We start from the raw sequence: 20,433 nt of genomic DNA, 5'->3' as shown, positions 1-20,433 counted from the left end.
GGAGGGGGGTCACAGCATAGGCTTCAGCCATGTTTGTATAAACTTGATCCAGAGTTTTGTTGCAGCAAACTGTACCAGCAGGTAGAGAAGAAAGGGGACTTTTTTATTTCTGTTTTTAGGATCTCTGCAGCAAGACAATAATAGTTTGAATCTGTGGATTAATCTCAAACCCTTAATTAAAGAGGCAGGATAAATTTTTTTGGGGTATATTTACCTTTTTAATTATTTATCTATTTTCAGATCTGGTGTAATTAACCCCGGAAAATACAGAGAAAATTAATCAGCTGTATAGTTATTAGTACAATATTTATTTTGGGTTTTTTTTTAAATGTCTTCATATGCAACATGCTGAGTTTTTGTTCAGGCTGCTGCTTGTTTTTATCACTGTGGATCTCGAGCGCAGTAATAAACAGCGGCGTCTTCAGTCTGGAGACGGTTCCCATGTAGAGTTAATGTGTTGCTGGACTTGACTTGGCTGATGCTGAACCTGTTATTCAGTTTACTGTTGTAAGCTGTGCTGTCATCATAGCATATTCTTCCAACCCATTCCAGACTTTTCCCTGCCTGCTGTCGTATCCAGTCTGTACAACAGCAGCCATCAGACAGTGAATATCCAGACACCTTACAGGAGAGGCTCAGTGTATCTCCAGGCTGCTTCATCACAGAGGTCGGTTGTGTGAGTTCAACGTTACATTCCACATCTGGAAAAAAGAAATATTCTTTTAAAATACAGAATCATAAAGGACTTCCCTGCTCCCACAACCAGAACTCACAGCGAGCAGCTGATAACAGCAGCAGCAGAAATGTGGGGAACATGGTTTGAGCTGAAGATGTCCTCAGATGACTGGACACCATTTGTTCAGGGATTATCTATACAATGAGCCGCCTTTATTTTGCATATGCAAATTTGCTAGTAGTTAAAACTCTTTTCTTTGTTCCTTTAAACAAATCAGAGCAACTTAATGGACCAAAGTCATTGTGTTCTGAACCCAAATTTAAAATCTTTATTTTTCTGTATAATTGGACTCATATAAAGTATTAATATTTTCTTGCTTAATGCTTATTCAAGACGTTATGAGCTTTTTCTCTCGCCGGGTGCTCAGTTCCCTCTTTCTCTGTGAGGGTTTTTGTACATCTGGTCATATTATTTTCCACACAGTGTGTCTCTAGCGCAGTAATACACGGCAGTGTCCTCAGACTTCAGCTGGTTCATATTCAGGTAGAAATTACTGCTGTCCTTGGATGCTGTGAATCGGCCTTGAACTGCTGCTGCTGAGCTCCTGCTACTATCAGAATAATAATAAATAATCCATTCAAGCCCTTTTCCAGGAGCTTGACGGATCCAGTGCATGCTCGTTCCACTCAGAGAAAAGCCACTGCAGGCACAGGTCAACTTGTGACTTCCACCTGGAGACACAACCACTGGCTGCTGGGACTGTGTGAGGACAACCTGACCGTCCACACCTACAAACAGAGACAAGAGCGTCAGTGGAGTGTTAATTCAGCCGCCTCTGTTGTAAACCTGACTGATGTGATGATGCTTGTTGGTTCTGTGTTCAGCTCACAGGATGCCAGCAGCAGCAGCAGGAACACAGAGAACATGATTTGTGTTGAATCCGAGACGCTGGTCGCCGCTCTTCTCTCACCTCTCTGATTCACTCGCGTCTTATACTGGACACAAGAAGGCCGGTATTAAGGATGGGAGGGGAGAGATCAGATTTATTTGCATAGAGACGCTGCATGGAGGAACCTGCGTTCACACTTTTCTCTTTATAACAACCTGCTGGAACAGTGGAGCCTGAACGTTGTCTTCAGGACACACATGTCCACGTCTTTTACCTCCAAACTCACCTGGAATTTACTTTACATGTTGTGCTCATAAAAAAAATCTGCTGTCTTGGGCATTTACCAAAAATTACACATAGAAAGTCTACAGAGACAGAAGTATTTTATTTCTAAGCCCAAAATGTACCACTGAACTTACTGTAACTCAGCAGTATTAAGACATTAGATGTTTTCTAACTTAATTTTTAGTATTTCTTAATTATAAGACCTTTATCATATTTTTCCATTTCTTAAAAGGTCATTTGTGATATAAAACATTTTGGTGCATGGTTTCTGGTCCCCATCTGTATGTAAATAGTTAAAGTATTTTCCAGGAACCTGATATGAATTGTGAACATGATCTGTGTGGTATTTTTTGTTCGAGTTTCTGCTGCTTTGTGTGACTGTGGGTATCGAGCGCAGTAATAAACAGCCGAGTCTTCAGTCTGCAGACGGTTTCCAGTCAGAGTCCCTGTGTTACTAGACGTGTCTCTGGAGACCGAGAACTTGTTTTTTAGAGAATCTTTATGATTTGTGCTGCCATCATAGTAGATGTGATTTATCCACTCCAGGGCTTTTCCTGCTGGTTGTCTGATCCAGCCTGTTCCATAGTAGCTGCTGCTGTCTGTAATCGATGCTCCAGTCACAGTACAGGTAATACTCACAGTCTCTCCTGGCTTTATAACCAACCAGCTCGACTGTTTGTGATCAATGTCACATTCCACCCCTGTAAAAGAAATTAGGATTCATTATTAAATATGAAAAGAACAAATATCTGTACATTTGTTTAAAAAAAGAAATAAAATCTCACAGGACACGGCGAGCAGCAGCAGCAGGAGAGCAGCAGGGAACATGGTTTGGGCTGAAACTGGAGATCAGGAGCTTCTGAGGGGTCAGAGCCACTGGGCCTTTTATTGGGAGGAAGGGAGGATTTGCATTCGTTCATCTACTGAAGCAGCAGCGGCTGTAGAAGATCTGCTAGAGACCAGTTTCACAAGTGACATCACAGCGCCACCATGTGCTGCTGCAGGAAATTTTTAGCATCTGTACCAGCAGGTAGAGAAGAAAGGGGACTTTTTTATTTCTGTTTTTAGGATCCCTGCATCAAGACAATAATAGTTTGAATCTGTGGATTAATCTCAAACCCTTAATTAAAGAGGCAGGATTTACATTTTCTGGGGTGCATTTAACTTTTTAATTATTTATCTATTTTCAGATCTGGTGTAATTAACCCCGGAAAAATACAGAATAAATGTATCAGCTGTATAGTTATTAGTACAATATTTATTTGTTTTTTTTTAAATATCTTCATATGCAACATGCTGAGTTTTTGTTCAGGCTGCTGCTTGTTTTTATCACTGTGGGTATCGAGCGCAGTAATAAACAGCGGCGTCTTCAGTCTGGAGACGGTTCCCATGTAGAGTTAATGTGTTGCTGGACTTGACTTGGCTGATGCTGAACCTGTTATTCAGTTTACTGTTGTAATATGTGTCGTCACCAGAGCATATACTTCCAACCAATTCCAGACTTTTCCCTGCCTGCTGTCGTATCCAGCTTGTACAACAGCAGCCATCAGCCAGTGAATATCCAGACACCTTACAGGAGAGGCTCAGTGTATCTCCAGGCTGTTTCATCACAGAGGTCGGTTGTGTGAGTTCAACGTTACATTCCACATCTGGAAAAAAGAAATATTCTTTTAAAATACAGAATCATAAAGGACTTCCCTGCTCCCAGAACCAGAACTCACAGCAAGCAGCTGATAACAGCAGCAGCAGAAATGTGGGGAACATGGTATGAGATGAAGATCTCCTCAGATGACATCAGAAGTTTACTCTCCAGTTATATAAGGAGGCGCCTTCATTTAGCTCATGCAAATCAGTCAGTTGGCAGCGTGCACATTCATTTCTGGTTGCGTTTTATGTCTCTTTTTTCATTTATAGCAAAGAAAAAATAATTTACATCCGTGATACAGAATGCATTTACTCTGAACCTTCCATGTCTTCATACTCACTCAATACAAATGAAAATATGGAGCGATGTCAGAATAAACTTTATTAATTTCTGTTTTGACTGAAAGTCCAGCTTAAGAAATGCTTTGATATTTCACACACATTCATTTAAAAATCTTCCCAGACTGAAAAAATAATAAATTTGAATCCAAACATTTTATTGGCAAATATTTAATGTTTCTCTGCTGCATTTGTGAAACGTGAAAATTCTGGTAATCAAAATAATGGTAAACACACAGAAGAAATGTCACGATGACAGGTCAGGATCTGCCTCCACTGACCAACATTTCAAATGAGTCGTCGAAAGTATTATTGGAGCTGGACATTACAATTATGGATAGAGATATATAACAGTATTTGAATTAACATTTTATTCTATAAAAAACAGGAACTTTTTAGAATTTTGTCTTGATATTTAACTAATTGTGATTTATGAGCTTTTTCTCTCGCCAGGTGCTCAGTTTCCTCTTTCTCTGTGAGGGTTTTTGTACGTCTGGTCATATTATTTTCCACACAGTGTGTCTCCAGCGCAGTAATACACGGCAGTGTCCTCAGACTTCAGCTGGTTCATATTCAGGTAGAAATTACTGATGTCCTTGGATGCTGTGAATCGGCCTTGAACTGCTGCTGCTGAGCTCCTGCTACTATCAGAATAATAATAAATAATCCATTCAAGCCCTTTTCCAGGAGCTTGACGGATCCAGTACATGTACGTTCCACTCAGAGAAAAGCCACTGCAGGCACAGGTCAACTTGTGGGTTCCACCTGGAGACACGACCACTGGCTGCTGGGACTGTGTGAGGACAACCTGACCGTCCACACCTACAAACAGAGACAAGAGCGTCAGTGGAGTGTTAATTCAGCCGCCTCTGTTGTAAACCTGACTGATGTGATGATGCTTGTTGGTTCTGTGTTCAGCTCACAGGATGCCAGCAGCAGCAGCAGGAACACAGAGAACATGATTTGTGTTGAATCCGAGACGCTGGTCGCCGCTCTTCTCTCACCTCTCTGATTCACTCGCGTCTTATACTGGACACAAGAAGGCCGGTATTAAGGATGGGAGGGGAGAGATCAGATTTATTTGCATAGAGACACTGCATGGAGGAACCTGCGTTCACACTTTTCTCTTTATAACAACCTGCTGGAACAGTGGAGCCTGAACGTTGTCTTCAGGACACATATGTCCACGTCTTTTACCTCCAAACTCACCTGGAATTTACTTTACATGTTGTGCTTCATAAAAAAATCTGCTGTCTTAGGCATTTACAAAAAATTACACATAGAAAGTCTACAGAGACAGAAGTATTTTATTTCTGAAGCCAAAATGCACCGCTGGACTTTATAAACACAGAATTTACTGAATTACTTATTAGTTACTTATGAGTTACTTATTATCAAAGTGAAGTGATTGTCACATGTGATACACAGCAGCACAGCACATGGTGCACACAGTGAAATGTGTCCTCTGCATTTAACCCATCACCCTGAGTGAGCAGTGGGCTGCCATGAGAGGCGCCCGGGGAGCAGTGTGGGGACGGTGCTTTGCTCAGTGGCACCTCAATGGCACCTTGACGGATTGGAATTCAATCCGGCAACCTTCTGGTTATGGGGCCACTTCCTTAACCGCTAGGCCACCACTGCCCCACTGTAATTCAGCAGTATTAAGATATTCGATTTTTTCTAACTTAAATTTTACTATTTCATAATTATAAAGCCTTTATCAAATATTTCCATTTTTTTAAAAGGTCATTTGTGATATAAAACATTTTGGTGCATGGTTTCTGGTCCCCAACTGTATGTAAACAATTAAAGTATTAAAGTATTTTCCAGGAACCTGATATGAATTGTGATCATGATCTGTGTGGTGTTTTTTGTTCGAGTTTCTGCTCCTTTGTGTGACTGTGGGTATCGAGCGCAGTAATAAACAGCCGAGTCTTCAGTCTGCAGACGGTTCCCAGTCAGAGTCACTGTGTTACTAGACGTGTCTCTGGAGACCGAGAACTTGTTTTTTAGAGACTCTTTAGCATCTTTGTTCCCATCATAGTAGATGTTATTTATCCACTCCAGGGCTTTTCCTGCTGGTTGTCTGATCCAGCCTGTTCCATAGTAGCTGCTGCTGTCTGTAATCGATGCTCCAGTCACCGTACAGGTAATACTTACAGTCTCTCCTGGCTTTATAACCAACCAGCTCGACTGTTTTAGCTCAATGCCACATTCCACGCCTGTAAAAGAAATTAGGATTCATTATTAAATGTGAAGAGAACAAATATCTGTGCATTTGTTTAAAAAAAGGAAAATAAAATCTCACAGGACACGGTGAGCAGCAGCAGCAGGAGAGCAGCAGGGAACATGGTTTGGGCTGAAACTGGAGATCAGGAGCTTCTGAGGGGTCAGAGCCACTGGGCCTTTTATTGGGAGGGAGGGAGGATTTGCATTCATTCATCTACTGAAGCAGCAGCAGCTGTAGAAGATCTTCTAGAGACCAGTTTCACAAATGACATCAGAGCGCCACCATGTGCTGCTGCAGGAAATGGCAGCATCTGTACCAGCAGGTAGAGAAGAAAGGGGACTTTTTTATTTCTGTTTTAGGATCTCTGCAGCCAGACAATAATAGTTTTAACATGTGAATTGATTTTAAACAGATGATTTAACACTAGGACTCCCAGGTTTTTCTGACCCCCTCAGTCGTACCAGAGAACGGAGACCAAATGGCCCCTTGATTTGAAACTAAGGACTCAATCACAGACAATTGGTTCCCATTCATTTGTAAATTGATGGCCCATTGGAAGGTGTCACTCCCCATCCCCCCATTACATGAAGAACCCATTACCTGTGAGGCCTGGCACATTTGCTTTTTTTTACTCGGAATAGCTGAAATCGAAGGCATGCCAAACCTCTGAGTATGACATGGAAGGCTTCACAAAAGTCTGCCCTATCTATACAAAATATCCCACACACTGACTGACCTGCAAATATGATAGACTCACTTTCACAAAATATTTGGAAACACAAGTCTGTTTTATTTATTAAAAAAGATCGACATTTTCAAACTCCTGCAGCATTTGCAGACCCAGTGACAATTGTCCCTGCAATTGGTGCAAGTGAGTTTGTAACACTTTGCACAGGTAAACCTGCTGCGATTTCTGGTGCAGTTCTCTTGTACCTGGCACTGAGTTGTCCATACAAGTCCTGGCACGGCAGCAGCCTTCATATCTGTCAACATTGCCTTTTGCTGCATAATGCGGCAATGGAGTTCCTTGGCTAGAAGACTCAAAAAGAATCTTCTTTTGCTTTCCCACCCTGTACAGAACGTAGGAATTTGCCACCACCAAGTCCAGCATGTTGTAAAATACAGCTACTGACAAACACCTCGGGACTCTCACCAGAAGAAAAAAACTAGATAAATCTAGTGCTAAAGTACTTCACGCATGGCTGTGGTATGGTTACGGGTACAAACAAGCCGCAAAGATGCCAAGAGATTACACTGCAGCCGAGGCTTTGGCTCTGCTGCAAAACATGGACTCCTGTGACTTGGATGGTGGGGAAGTATCCATTCACTTGCAAGAGAGTTCGGACTCTGACATGTGTTCAGGTGATGAGATGTGTCCCGGGTTAGAGAGTAGAAGTCCTCCTCCGAAGAAAGGTCGGCTGCAGACACAGACCACACAGAAAGACTCCAAGTATGAGACTGCAAAAGATGGCGCAGTGTGGGTTGAAGAAGTAGGGAGGACGCTCCTTCACAGTCAATTAGAAACATATACATGTGATGGAGAGCCAACAGAAGAACTGTCAAAAATCACTTGTTTTTGATGAGTTGGGACACCCTTCACACCATAAGAAAATGTACAGTTGAGCATGGCCGCAAGATTGAAGCAGATTGGGACATGTCTGTCAATTAACTGTTGGCCTTCAAATTGCCAAATTTGCAGAACAAAGGCAACCGTTCACACATGATTAAGAATATTAGGTAAAAACAACCGGGCCAAATAGCCCCTCTCTGGTAGAGCTAGGGGGATAGGGACAAATGGCCCCTCTCTGGGAGTTTAGTGTTAAGAGGCAGAATTATATTTTCTGGGGTACAATTACCTTTTTACCTATTTATCTATTTTCAGATCTGGTGTTATTAACCCCGGAAAAATACAGAGAAAATGTATCAGCTGTATAGTTATTAGTACAATATTTATTTAGTTTTTTTGGAAATGTCTTCATATGCAACATGCTGAGTTTTTTGTTCAGACTGCTGCTTGTTTTTACCACTGTGGGTCTCAATCGAGCGCAGTAATAAACAGCGGCGTCTTCAGTCTGCAGACGGTTCCCAGTCAGAGTCACTGTGTTACTAGACGTGTCTCTGGAGACCGAGAACTTGTTTTTTAGAGAATCTTTATGACGTGTGTCATCATCATAGTAGATGTTATTTATCCACTCCAGGGCTTTTCCTGCTGGTTGTCTGATCCAGCCTGTTCCATAGTAGCTGCTGCTGTCTGTAATCGATGCTCCAGTCACCGTACAGGTAATACTCACAGTCTCTCCTGGCTTTATAACCAACCAGCTCGACTGTTTGTGCTCAATGTCACATTCCACCCCTGTAAAAGAAATTAGGATTCATTATTAAATATGAAGAGAACAAATATCTGTACATTTGTTTAAAAAAGGAAATAAAATCTCACAGGACACGGCGAGCAGCAGGAGAGCAGCAGGGAACATGGTTTGGGCTGAAACTGGAGATCAGGAGCTTCTGAGGGGTCAGAGCCACTGGGCCTTTTATTGGGAGGGAGGGAGGATTTGCATTCGTTCATCTACTGAAGCAGCAGCGGCTGTAGAAGATCTGCTAGAGACCAGTTTCACAAGTTACATTACAGCGCCACCAAGTGTAACTGCAGGAAATGGCAGCAGCTGTACCATCAGGTAAAGAGGAAAGGACTTTTTTATTTCTGTTTTTAGGATCCCTGCAGCAAGACAATAATAGTTTTAACATGTGGATTGATTTTAAATAGATGATTGAACAGGCAGGATTTATATATTCTGGGGTACAGTTACATTTTTAATTATTTATCTATTTTCAGATCTGGTGTTATTAACCCCGGAAAAATACAGAGACAATTTATCAGCTGTATAGTTATTAGTACAATATTTATTTGGGTTTTTTTTAAATATCTTCATATGCAACATGCTGAGTTTTTGTTCAGGCTGCTGCTTGTTTTTATCACTGTGGGTATCGAGCACAGTAATAAACAGCGGAGTCTTCAGTCTGGAGACGGTTCCCATGTAGAGTTAATGTGTTGCTGGACTTGACTTGGCTGATGCTGAACCTGTTATTCAGTTTACTGTTGTAAGCTGTGCCGTCACCAGAGCATATTCTTCCAACCCATTCCAGACTTTTCCCTGCCTGCTGTCGTATCCAGCCTGTACAACAGCAGCCATCAGACAGTGAATATCCAGACACCTTACAGGAGAGGCTCAGTGTATCTCCAGGCTGTTTCATCACAGAGGTCGGTTGTGTGAGTTCAACGTTACATTCCACATCTGGAAAAAAGAAATATTCAGAATATATATATACAGAATCATAAAGGACTTCCCTGCTCCCACAACCAGAACTCACAGCGAGCAGCTGATAACAGCAGCAGCAGAAATGTGGGGAACATGGTTTGAGCTGAAGATGTCCTCAGATGACTGGACACCATACATTCAGGGATCATTTATATAATGAGCCGCCTTTTTTTTGCATATGCAAATTTGCTAGTGGTTAAAACTCTTTTCCTTTTTCCTTTAAACAAATCAGAGCAACTTAATGGACCAAAGCCATTGTGTTCTGAACCCGAATTTAAAATCTTTATTTTTCTGTATAATTGGACTCATATAAAGTATTAATATTTTCTTGCTTAATGCTTATTCAAGCCGTTATGAGCTTTTTCTCTCGCCAGGTGCTCAGTTTCCTCTTTCTCTGTGAGGGTTTTTGTACATCTGGTCATATTATTTTCCACACAGTGTGTCTCTAGCGCAGTAATACACGGCAGTGTCCTCAGTCTTCAGCTGGTTCATATTCAGGTAGAAATTACTGATGTCCTTGGATGCTGTGAATCGGCCTTGAACTGCTGCTGCTGAGCTCCTGTCACTATCAGAATAATAATAAATAATCCATTCAAGCCCTTTTCCAGGAGCTTGACGGATCCAGTGCATGCTCGTTCCACTCAGAGAAAAGCCACTGCAGGCACAGGTCAACTTGTGGGTTCCACCTGGAGACACGACCACTGGCTGCTGGGACTGTGTGAGGACAACCTGACCGTCCACACCTACAAACAGAGACAAGAGCGTCAGTGGAGTGTTAATTCAGCCGCCTCTGTTGTAAACCTGACTGATGTGATGATGCTTGTTGGTTCTGTGTTCAGCTCACAGGATGCCAGCAGCAGCAGCAGGAACACAGAGAACATGATTTGTGTTGAATCCGAGACGCTGGTCGCCGCTCTTCTCTCACCTCTCTGATTCACTCGCGTCTTATACTGGACACAAGAAGGCCGGTATTAAGGATGGGAGGGGAGAGATCAGATTTATTTGCATAGAGACGCTGCATGGAGGAACCTGCGTTCACACTTTTCTCTTTATAACAACCTGCTGGAACAGTGGAGCCTGAACGTTGTCTTCAGGACACACATGTCCACGTCTTTTACCTCCAAACTCACCTGGAATTTACTTTACATGTTGTGCTTCATAAAAAAATCTGCTGTCTTAGGCATTTACAAAAAATTACACATAGAAAGTCTACAGAGACAGAAATATTTTATTTCTATGCCCAAAATGTACCGCTGGACTTTATAAACACAGAATTTACTGAATTTACAGAGTTACCTAATATCAAAGTGAAGTGATTGTCACATGTGATACACAGCAGCACAGCACATGGTGCACACAGTGAAATGTGTCCTCTGCATTTAACCCATCACCCTGAGTGAGCAGTGGGCTGCCATGAGAGGCGCCCGGGGAGCAGTGTGTGGGGACGGTGCTTTGCTCAGTGGCACCTCAGTGGCACCTTGACGGATTGGAATTCAATCCGGCAACCTTCTGGTTATGGGGCCACTTCCTTAACCGCTAGGCCACCACTGCCCCACTGTAATTCAGCAGTATTAAGATATTCGATTTTTTCTAACTTAAATTTTACTATTTCATAATTATAAGGCCTTTATCAAATATTTCCATTTTTTTAAAAGGTCATTTGTGATATAAAACATTTCGGTGCATGGTTTCTGGTCCCCATCTGTATGTAAATAGTTAAAGTATTAAAGTATTTTCCAGGAACCTGATATGAATTGTGATCATGATCTGTGTGGTGTTTTTTTGTTCGAGTTTCTGCTGCTTTGTGTGACTGTGGGTATCGAGCGCAGTAATAAACAGCCGAGTCTTCAGTCTGCAGACGGTTCCCAGTCAGAGTCACTGTGTTACTAGACGTGTCTCTGGAGACCGAGAACTTGTTCTTTAGAGACTCTTTAGCATCATTGTTCCCGCTATAGTAGATGTTATTTATCCACTCCAGGGCTTTTCCTGCTGGTTGTCTGATCCAGCCTGTTCCATAGTAGCTGCTGCTGTCTGTAATCGATGCTCCAGTCACCGTACAGGTAATACTTACAGTCTCTCCTGGCTTTATAACCAACCAGCTCGACTGTTTTAGCTCAATGCCACATTCCACGCCTGTAAAAGAAATTAGGATTCATTATTAAATGTGAAGAGAACAAATATCTGTGCATTTGTTTAAAAAAAGGAAAATAAAATCTCACAGGACACGGTGAGCAGCAGCAGCAGGAGAGCAGCAGGGAACATGGTTTGGGCTGAAACTGGAGATCAGGAGCTTCTGAGGGGTCAGAGCCACTGGGCCTTTTATTGGGAGGGAGGGAGGATTTGCATTCATTCATCTACTGAAGCAGCAGCAGCTGTAGAAGATCTTCTAGAGACCAGTTTCACAAATGACATCAGAGCGCCACCATGTGCTGCTGCAGGAAATGGCAGCATCTGTACCAGCAGGTAGAGAAGAAAGGGGACTTTTTTATTTCTGTTTTAGGATCTCTGCAGCCAGACAATAATAGTTTTAACATGTGAATTGATTTTAAACAGATGATTTAACACTAGGACTCCCAGGTTTTTCTGACCCCCTCAGTCGTACCAGAGAACGGAGACCAAATGGCCCCTTGATTTGAAACTAAGGACTCAATCACAGACAATTGGTTCCCATTCATTTGTAAATTGATGGCCCATTGGAAGGTGTCACTCCCCATCCCCCCATTACATGAAAAACCCATTACCTGTGAGGCCTGGCACATTTGCTTTTTTTTACTCGGAATAGCTGAAATCGAAGGCATGCCAAACCTCTGAGTATGACATGGAAGGCTTCACAAAAGTCTGCCATATCTATACAAAATATCCCACACACCGACTGACCTGTAAATATGATAGACTCACTTTCACAAAATATTTGGAAACACAAGTCTGTTTTATTTATTAAAAAAGATCGACATTTTCAAACTCCTGCAGCATTTGCAGACCCAGTGACAATTGTCCCTGCAATTGGTGCAAGTGAGTTTGTAACACTTTGCACAGGTAAACCTGCTGCGATTTCTGGTGCAGTTCTCTTGTACCTGGCACTGAGTTGTCCATACAAGTCCTGGCACAGCAGCAGCCTTCATATCTGTCAACATTGCCTTTTGCTGCACAAGGCGGCAATGGAGTTCCTTGGCTAGAAGACTCTAAAAGAATCTTCTTTTGCTTTCCCACCCTGTACAGAATGTAGGAATTTGCCACCACCAAGTCCAGCATGTTTTAAAATACAGCTACTGACAAACACCTCGGGACTCTCACCAGAAGAAAAAAACTAGATAAATCTAGTGCTAAAGTACTTCACGCATGGCTGTGGTATGGTTACGGGTACAAACAAGCCGCAAAGATGCCAAGAGATTACACTGCAGCCGAGGCTTTGGCTCTGCTGCAAAACATGGACTCCTGTGACTTGGATGGTGGGGAAGTATCCATTCACTTGCAAGAGAGTTCGGACTCTGACATGTGTTCAGGTGATGAGATGTGTCCCGGGTTAGAGAGTAGAAGTCCTCCTCCGAAGAAAGGTCGGCTGCAGACACAGACCACACAGAAAGACTCCAAGTATGAGACGGCAAAAGATGGCGCAGTGTGGGTTGAAGAAGTAGGGAGGACGCTCCTTCACAGTCAATTAGAAACATATACATGTGATGGAGAGCCAACAGAAGAACTGTCAAAAATCACTTGTTTTTGATGAGTTGGGACATCCTTCACACCATAAGAAAATGTACAGTTGAGCATGGCCGCAAGATTGAAGCAGATTGGGACATGTCTGTCAATGAACTGTTGGCATTCAAATTGCCAAATTTGCAGAACAAAGGCAACCGTTCACACATGATTAAGGATATTAGGTAAAAACAACCGGGCCAAATAGCCCCTCTCTGGTAGAGCTAGGGGGATAGGGCCAAATCTCTGGGAGTTCTAGTGTTAAGAGGCAGAATTATATTTTCTGGGGTACAATTACCTTTTAAATTATTTATCTATTTTCAGATCTGGTGTTATTAACCCCGGAAAAATACAGAGAAAATGTATCAGCTGTATAGTTATTAGTACAATATTTATTTCGTTTTTTTGGAAATGTCTTCATATGCAACATGCTGAGTTTTTTGTTCAGACTGCTGCTTGTTTTTACCACTGTGGGTCTCAATCGAGCGCAGTAATAAACAGAGGCGTCTTCAGTCTGCAGACGGTTCCCAGTCAGAGTCACTGTGTTACTAGACGTGTCTCTGGAGACCGAGAACTTGTTTTTTAGAGAATCTTTATGATTTGTGCTGCCATCATAGTAGATGTGATTTATCCACTCCAGGGCTTTTCCTGCTGGTTGTCTGATCCAGCCTGTTCCAAGGTAGCTGCTGCTGTCTGTAATCGATGCTCCAGTCACAGTACAGGTAATACTCACAGTCTCTCCTGGCTTTATAACCAACCAGCTCGACTGTTTGTGCTCAATGTCACATTCCACCCCTGTAAAAGAAATTAGGATTCATTATTAAATATGAAGAGAACAAATATCTGTACATTTGTTTAAAAAAGGAAATAAAATCTCACAGGACACGGCGAGCAGCAGGAGAGCAGCAGGGAACATGGTTTGGGCTGAAACTGGAGATCAGGTGCTTCTGAGGGGTCAGAGCCACTGGGCCTTTTATTGGGAGAGAGGGAGGATTTGCATTCGTTCATCTACTGAAGCAGCAGCGGCTGTAGAAGATCTGCTAGAGACCAGTTTCACAAGTTACATTACAGCGCCACCAAGTGTAACTGCAGGAAATGGCAGCATCTGTACCATCAGGTAAAGAGGAAAGGAGACTTTTTTATTTCTGTTTTTAGGATCCCTGCAGCAAGACAATAATAGTTTTAACATGTGGATTGATTTTAAATAGATGATTGAACAGGCAGGATTTATATATTCTGGGGTACAGTTACATTTTTAATTATTTATCTATTTTCAGATCTGGTGTTATTAACCCCGGAAAAATACAGAGACAATTTATCAGCTGTATAGTTATTAGTACAATATTTATTTGGGTTTTTTTTTTAAATGTCTTCATATGCAACATGCTGAGTTTTTGTTCAGGCTGCTGCTTGTTTTTATCACTGTGGGTATCGAGCGCAGTAATAAACAGCGGAGTCTTCAGTCTGGAGACGGTTCCCATGTAGAGTTAATGTGTTGCTGGACTTGACTTGGCTGATGCTGAACCTGTTATTCAGTTTACTGTTGTAAGCTGTGCCGTCACCAGAGCATATTCTTCCAACCCATTCCAGACTTTTCCCTGCCTGCTGTCGTATCCAGTCTGTACAACAGCAGCCATCAGACAGTGAATATCCAGACACCTTACAGGAGAGGCTCAGTGTATCTCCAGGCTGTTTCATCACAGAGGTCGGTTGTGTGAGTTCAACGTTACATTCTACATCTGGAAAAAAGAAATATTCAGAATATATATATACAGAATCATAAAGGACTTCCCTGCTCCCACAACCAGAACTCACAGCGAGCAGCTGATAACAGCAGCAGCAGAAATGTGGGGAACATGGTTTGTGCTGAAGATGTCCTCAGATGACTGGACACCATTTGTTCAGGGATTATCTATACAATGATCCGCCTTTATTTTGCATATGCAAATTTGCTAGTAGTTAAAACTCTTTTCCTTGTTCCTTTAAACAAATCAGAGCAACTTAATGGACCAAAGTCATTGTGTTCTGAACCCAAATTTAAAATCTTTATTTTTCTGTATAATTGGACTCATATAAAGTATAAATATTTTCTTGCTTAATGCTTATTCAAGCCGTTATGAGCTTTTTCTCTCGCCAGGTGCTCAGTTCCCTCTTTCTCTGTGAGGGTTTTTGTACGTCTGGTCATATTATTTTCCACACAGTGTGTCTCTAGCGCAGTAATACACGGCAGTGTCCTCAGTCTTCAGCTGGTTCATATTCAGGTAGAAATTACTGCTGTCCTTGGATGCTGTGAATCGGCCTTGAACTGCTGCTGCTGAGCTCCTGTCACTATCAGAATAATAATAAATAATCCATTCAAGCCCTTTTCCAGGATCTTGACGGATCCAGTACATGTTCGTTCCACTCAGAGAAAAGCCACTGCAGGCACAGGTCAACTTGTGACTTCCACCTGGAGACACGACCACTGGCTGCTGGGACTGTGTGAGGACAACTTGACCGTCCACACCTACAAACAGAGACAAGAGCGTCAGTGGAGTGTTAATTCAGCCGCCTCTGTTGTAAACCTGACTGATGTGATGATGCTTGTTGGTTCTGTGTTCAGCTCACAGGATGCCAGCAGCAGCAGCAGGAACACAGAGAACATGATTTGTGTTGAAATCGAGACGCTGGTCGCCGCTCTTCTCTCACCTCTCTGATTCACTCGCGTCTTATACTGGACACAAGAAGGCCGGTATTAAGGATGGGAGGGGAGAGGTCAGATTTATTTGCATAGAGACGCTGCATGGAGGAACCTGCGTTCACACTTTTCTCTTTATAACAACCTGCTGGAACAGTGGAGCCTGAACGTTGTCTTCAGGACACACATGTACACGTCTTTTACCTCCAAACTCACCTGGAATTTACTTTACATGTTGTGCTTTCAGGATGCTCTCTATGGTGCAGGAGTAGAAGTTCCTGAGCACCTTGGAGGGCAGTCTAAAGTCTCTCCGGCGTCTGAGGTGGTAGAGACGCTGCCGGGCCTTTTTCACCATGGTGTTGATGTGACAGGACCATGACAGGTCCTGCGTGATGTTAACACCGAGGTAACGGAAGCTGTCCACTCTCTCCACTGGGCTCCTGTTGATAACAGGGGTCTGGTAGGTCCTCTTCTGCTTGGTACTAAAGTCCACTATCAACTCTTTTGTCTTGCTGACGTTCAGGTGGAGATTGTTCCTCTAATATAATGTATTATATTAATATTTTTAAAGAATACTATACACATGTCCTAATAGTAAAACCTGTTTTTTCCAGGAACCTGATATGAGTTGAGAACATGATCTGTGTGGTGTTTTGGGTTCGAGTTTCTGCTGCTTTGTGTGACTGTGGGTATCGAGCGCAGTAATAAACAGCCGAGTCTTCAGTCTGCAGACGGTTCCCTGTCAGAGTCACTGTGTTACTAGACGTGTCTCTGGAGACCGAGAACTTGTTTTTTAGAGAATCTTTATGACGTGTGTCATCATCATAGTAGATGTTATTTATCCACTCCAGGGCTTTTCCTGCTGGTTGTCTGATCCAGCCTGTTCCATAGTAGCTGCTGCTGTCTGTAATCGATGCTCCAGTCACCGTACAGGTAATACTCACAGTCTCTCCTGGCTTTATAACCAACCAGCTCGACTGTTTGTGCTCAATGTCACATTCCACCCCTGTAAAATAAATTAGGATTCATTATTAAATATGAAGAGAACAAATATCTGTACATTTGTTTAAAAAAGGAAATAAAATCTCACAGGACACGGTGCCATATAAGTGCATGATGCGGTGCCAAGGGGTTTGTAATGATCTCTTCTCAGTATCTTGCTTAATGTAAACTGTAATAGATTCTACCTCTGTAAAATGCACTGAGGGAAAAACATTTATTGATCTTGATAAATGTCAGTTTATGTTTTTTTTTTTAAATCATTGCTTTGTGAAGGGTGAGCTGGTCAGTGTGCTGCTGCTGAGTTTTTCCAGATTTTACATTACAGATCTTTTTAAAAAGCAACCAGAACTTCATTTTTGCATTTAGCCAAAGGAACAAGAGGTGTGAATTTGTGGTATTATTTCATAGCACCAGCATGGCACAACCTCTCTTTTATCAGACCTCCGGCCTGTCAACTTAACCTCAAAAGTACCTTGATGTGATTCTTAAACAATATTTGAATAATGTTTTTTTATATTATTTTAAAAACATGGATATTTTTTTTAAGTTTTTCCCGCTGTGAAACTGATTTGTTTTTAAAAAGCAATTTCTGGTTCATGCCACATGTACTTAAAACACCTCAGATCCTGCTAAATGTTTCATGTGGTGTTCTCTTCAAGACTGAATTAAGGGAGCAGGTCTACAAAAAAAAATGCACATTGATTGTATTTCTTGGTCATTCCAGGTTCTTCAGATAACAGGATACAGCACTTTGATGTGAGCCAGTGAGAATTCTACATTTTTTTTTCAATACATGAATTTTTTCCATCCAATTTGATTCATCTTCACACTACACACTACCATTTTTTACCGTTGCTATTATTACTGTTCACAATTCTCTTCCACATCCTATGAAATACATTTTAAGACTTTTTTTTTTCAGATTATGCCGTGATTGTTGTATGGGGAAGTGCGGTTTTTGAACGTCCCTCCCTCCCATCTGCACCACTGTGTCTGCTAGCACAGTAATAAACTGCAGTGTCCCCGGCCTCCAGGCGGCTGATGTCTAAATACAGCACGTTGCTGCTGTCTCTGGAGATGGTGAAGCGGCCCTTGAAGGAGCTTCCATAGTTAATGCCTCCTCCGCCCCATATGATCCCGATCCATTGCAGGGCTTGTGCTGGCGCCTGACGGATCCAGGACGTTCCGTAGTCTGTGAGGGCATAACCAGACACCTGGCAGGATATTTTCACTGAGTCGCCGGGAGACTTGATTTGAGCAGCAGAAGAGGTCAAAGTAATGCTGTACAAATCTGGTTTAGATAAAAAAATGAATTGGAGAAATATATTTAAAAAAATATATTTAAATATATAAAATATTTAATGTCACATTATCACCTATAGACATTATAATACATTTCTATCCACTCACATGGAAGATTGCTCAGAAGCATAAAAATAGTCAGACTCATGTTGCTTCTTCCAGTCGTACAGCACCACAGTGTTGGTCTGTGACCTCATGCGGATACTGAGGGAAGCCAATTAAAGCCACAGTAATACTCATTTGCATTTCACAGTCATGCAAACGCTGCTGAATGAGCGTCAAAATAAATATAATAATGATTACTATTATCTTTGCCCATATGCAACAGCAAGCCTATCAATAGAAATCTGTAAATTTTGTATAGAAAATATAACGATATACATAATCCACTGGAAATTTTAAACACATCATATCACACATACAAGACAACTCTGGAGCAACGAGAGTTTTTGAGTAAGGTGCTTCTTCCTTATGCATTGATAATGCTAATTGGATATTTAATGTGATTTGTAAAATCAGAACTAATGGAGTTCAGTGTGCACAAATATCAGTTTAAACCTTCAAAATATATAAATTAATAACAATAAATTATACATTTAAATAATAAAATAAAATATAAATACAATAATTAATATTAAATATAATAAATGAAAAGGTTAGACAATATGACATCAAGTTCACCTTCATAAAACAATGATCATCAAATTCCTACTTGCTTACATTCTACTTTTGATCGAATAACAGATAGATAAGCAATATAAATTGCTATTTATACTAGACACCGTGGGTGTTGACCATGTATTAATATTCTGAGTGTTTTTTTCTAATCACACTGTGGCTGTTGTGCACAGAAATACATGGCTGTGTCCCTCTGAATCAATCCAGACAGACTCATGTAAGATTACAAACAGTTTACATAAATATATACACAGAAAAACATCAGAGAATTATTTAATGCATTTACAACATAACGAAAGAGGGTCATTGGATCGATATTTGATAAAGTTTAGACAAAATGACATTTTCAGCTCTTCCTGAACTCACACTGTAGAAACTGGAAACTGTGAAATTAGTGTTTTTCTTGTTTGTTTTGATGGAGACTATGCACAAGAACTCCCATGAGCACCAGCAAGGTGTCGGTTAAACCAGTACTGCCGGACAGGAAATATTTTTCAAACTGTGTTTTAGTTCTGCTCTGCAGCTCATTTCCATTATGCGATTAGAGGCCTGTCACTCTGGATGAGTAAAAATCTGATGAACTTGCTGGACTGCAGCCTGTATGAATGACCATTATGTCCTTATTCGAAAAGAAAGCATGTTCAATCTTTAATCTCGGGTTGTTTTACCATCATGACTATGACAAGAACCGCAGCGGGAGAAGAAAAGGAAAACTCAGTTGAGTGAGAGCGACACAAATGGGTGAGAGAGATTTTGTACGAGCACGCCCCACACTGAGTCACTGTGCTTTCTGGTACAGAAATAAACTGCAGAGTCCTCCGCTTTCAAACCAGACAGTTTCAGGTAGACCATGTGGTTGTTATTGTCTCTGGTGATTTCTGTTCGTCCTTCAACACTTTTGGCATAAATGGTTCTACTTGCATCGTACCAGATAGCCCCCATCCATTCCAGAGCTTTCCCAGTCGGCTGTCTGACCCAGTGCATGCCGGAGCTACTAAACGCAAATCCAGAACCTTTACAGGAGAGACTGAGAGTTTCTCCAGGCTTTTTCATGACTGCGCTGGAGGGGATGGACTCCAGACTCTGACATTTCACACCTGTTGGAAAGAAAAAGAGAGGGTCTCAGGAAAACTCATGTACAAAAACCCGATTCACGAATCTAAATAACACGCATTAGTTCAACTCACAGGGGGCTGTGAGGAAGAGCAGCAGAAAGGAGAGTTTGTTCACCATCCTGAGGCCACTGATGTCAATTTGGCTGAAGCTCAGACACACATAAGAACTGGTTTCACTCATCGTATTTGCATAGCGGTGCAAGGAATACGAGCAACATCTGGTGCTACCACACATGTACATTCCTTCTGAGGAGGATTCAATCAACGTTGCACAATCCAAGCAGAAAGATACAGAACCTGGAAAGCTGATGTGGAAGATTCCCAAAAAATTATGTATAATTTAATGGACGACTATTATTTTTATTGCCTGAACAAGATCATAAGCACATGATTATTATTAATATGTAGGGTTACCAACTATCAGAAGGTTATTTGTTCACCGATAAATAAATGTATGAATTAACAACTCAGTACCTAATCCAATAGTTTAGACAGAACAAGATGACAATTTTGGATGAGTGTTTTGGATCTATTTGGTTGTGTTGTACTGACACCTACTGGAAGTGTTGGGGATCAGCTGAACTCC

At 41.6% G+C, this 20,433-nt stretch overlaps 13 gene segments (V, D, J or C); all 13 read right to left on the bottom strand.

Annotated features, from left to right (window-relative positions):
* Positions 1 to 381: 381 nt before the first annotated feature.
* On the bottom strand, positions 382 to 816 carry LOC114784188 (immunoglobulin heavy variable 4-61-like). The segment is given in 2 exon segments: positions 382 to 701; positions 774 to 816. Coding segments are annotated over 2 exon segments (363 nt in total).
* A 328-nt stretch (positions 817 to 1,144) lies between these two features.
* On the bottom strand, positions 1,145 to 1,646 carry LOC114784175 (Ig heavy chain V region-like). The segment is given in 2 exon segments: positions 1,145 to 1,464; positions 1,566 to 1,646. Coding segments are annotated over 2 exon segments (357 nt in total).
* Positions 1,647 to 2,075: 429 nt separating this feature from the next.
* Positions 2,076 to 2,678, bottom strand: LOC114784174 (immunoglobulin heavy variable 4-59-like). The segment is given in 2 exon segments: positions 2,076 to 2,551; positions 2,636 to 2,678. Coding segments are annotated over 2 exon segments (519 nt in total).
* A 501-nt stretch (positions 2,679 to 3,179) lies between these two features.
* On the bottom strand, positions 3,180 to 3,614 carry LOC114784189 (Ig heavy chain V region 5A-like). The segment is given in 2 exon segments: positions 3,180 to 3,499; positions 3,572 to 3,614. Coding segments are annotated over 2 exon segments (363 nt in total).
* A 721-nt stretch (positions 3,615 to 4,335) lies between these two features.
* On the bottom strand, positions 4,336 to 4,826 carry LOC114784173 (Ig heavy chain V region-like). The segment is given in 2 exon segments: positions 4,336 to 4,655; positions 4,757 to 4,826. Coding segments are annotated over 2 exon segments (357 nt in total).
* Positions 4,827 to 5,639: 813 nt separating this feature from the next.
* Positions 5,640 to 6,197, bottom strand: LOC114784172 (Ig heavy chain V region PJ14-like). The segment is given in 2 exon segments: positions 5,640 to 6,055; positions 6,142 to 6,197. Coding segments are annotated over 2 exon segments (459 nt in total).
* Positions 6,198 to 6,276: 79 nt separating this feature from the next.
* On the bottom strand, positions 6,277 to 8,555 carry LOC114784171 (immunoglobulin heavy variable 2-5-like). The segment is given in 4 exon segments: positions 6,277 to 6,308; positions 7,392 to 7,481; positions 8,072 to 8,416; positions 8,501 to 8,555. Coding segments are annotated over 4 exon segments (504 nt in total).
* A 481-nt stretch (positions 8,556 to 9,036) lies between these two features.
* Positions 9,037 to 9,475, bottom strand: LOC114784193 (immunoglobulin heavy variable 3-53-like). The segment is given in 2 exon segments: positions 9,037 to 9,356; positions 9,433 to 9,475. Coding segments are annotated over 2 exon segments (363 nt in total).
* A 328-nt stretch (positions 9,476 to 9,803) lies between these two features.
* Positions 9,804 to 10,294, bottom strand: LOC114784170 (Ig heavy chain V region-like). The segment is given in 2 exon segments: positions 9,804 to 10,123; positions 10,225 to 10,294. Coding segments are annotated over 2 exon segments (357 nt in total).
* Positions 10,295 to 10,916: 622 nt separating this feature from the next.
* On the bottom strand, positions 10,917 to 11,655 carry LOC114784169 (Ig heavy chain V region PJ14-like). The segment is given in 3 exon segments: positions 10,917 to 10,935; positions 11,192 to 11,513; positions 11,600 to 11,655. Coding segments are annotated over 3 exon segments (384 nt in total).
* A 2,837-nt stretch (positions 11,656 to 14,492) lies between these two features.
* Positions 14,493 to 14,931, bottom strand: LOC114784186 (immunoglobulin heavy variable 3-53-like). The segment is given in 2 exon segments: positions 14,493 to 14,812; positions 14,889 to 14,931. Coding segments are annotated over 2 exon segments (363 nt in total).
* Positions 14,932 to 15,259: 328 nt separating this feature from the next.
* LOC114784168 (Ig heavy chain V region-like) lies at positions 15,260 to 15,737 on the bottom strand. The segment is given in 2 exon segments: positions 15,260 to 15,579; positions 15,681 to 15,737. Coding segments are annotated over 2 exon segments (357 nt in total).
* Positions 15,738 to 19,446: 3,709 nt separating this feature from the next.
* On the bottom strand, positions 19,447 to 19,965 carry LOC114784167 (immunoglobulin heavy variable 3-33-like). The segment is given in 2 exon segments: positions 19,447 to 19,829; positions 19,920 to 19,965. Coding segments are annotated over 2 exon segments (429 nt in total).
* Between the last annotated feature and the right edge of the window lie 468 nt (positions 19,966 to 20,433).

The sequence above is a fragment of the Denticeps clupeoides genome, unplaced genomic scaffold (genome assembly GCF_900700375.1).
Source record: "Denticeps clupeoides unplaced genomic scaffold, fDenClu1.1, whole genome shotgun sequence".
Classification (NCBI taxonomy): Eukaryota; Metazoa; Chordata; class Actinopteri; order Clupeiformes; family Denticipitidae; genus Denticeps; species Denticeps clupeoides.
The sequence above is the reverse complement of the archived record's forward strand: the minus strand, read 5'-3'. Positions and strand labels throughout refer to the sequence as shown.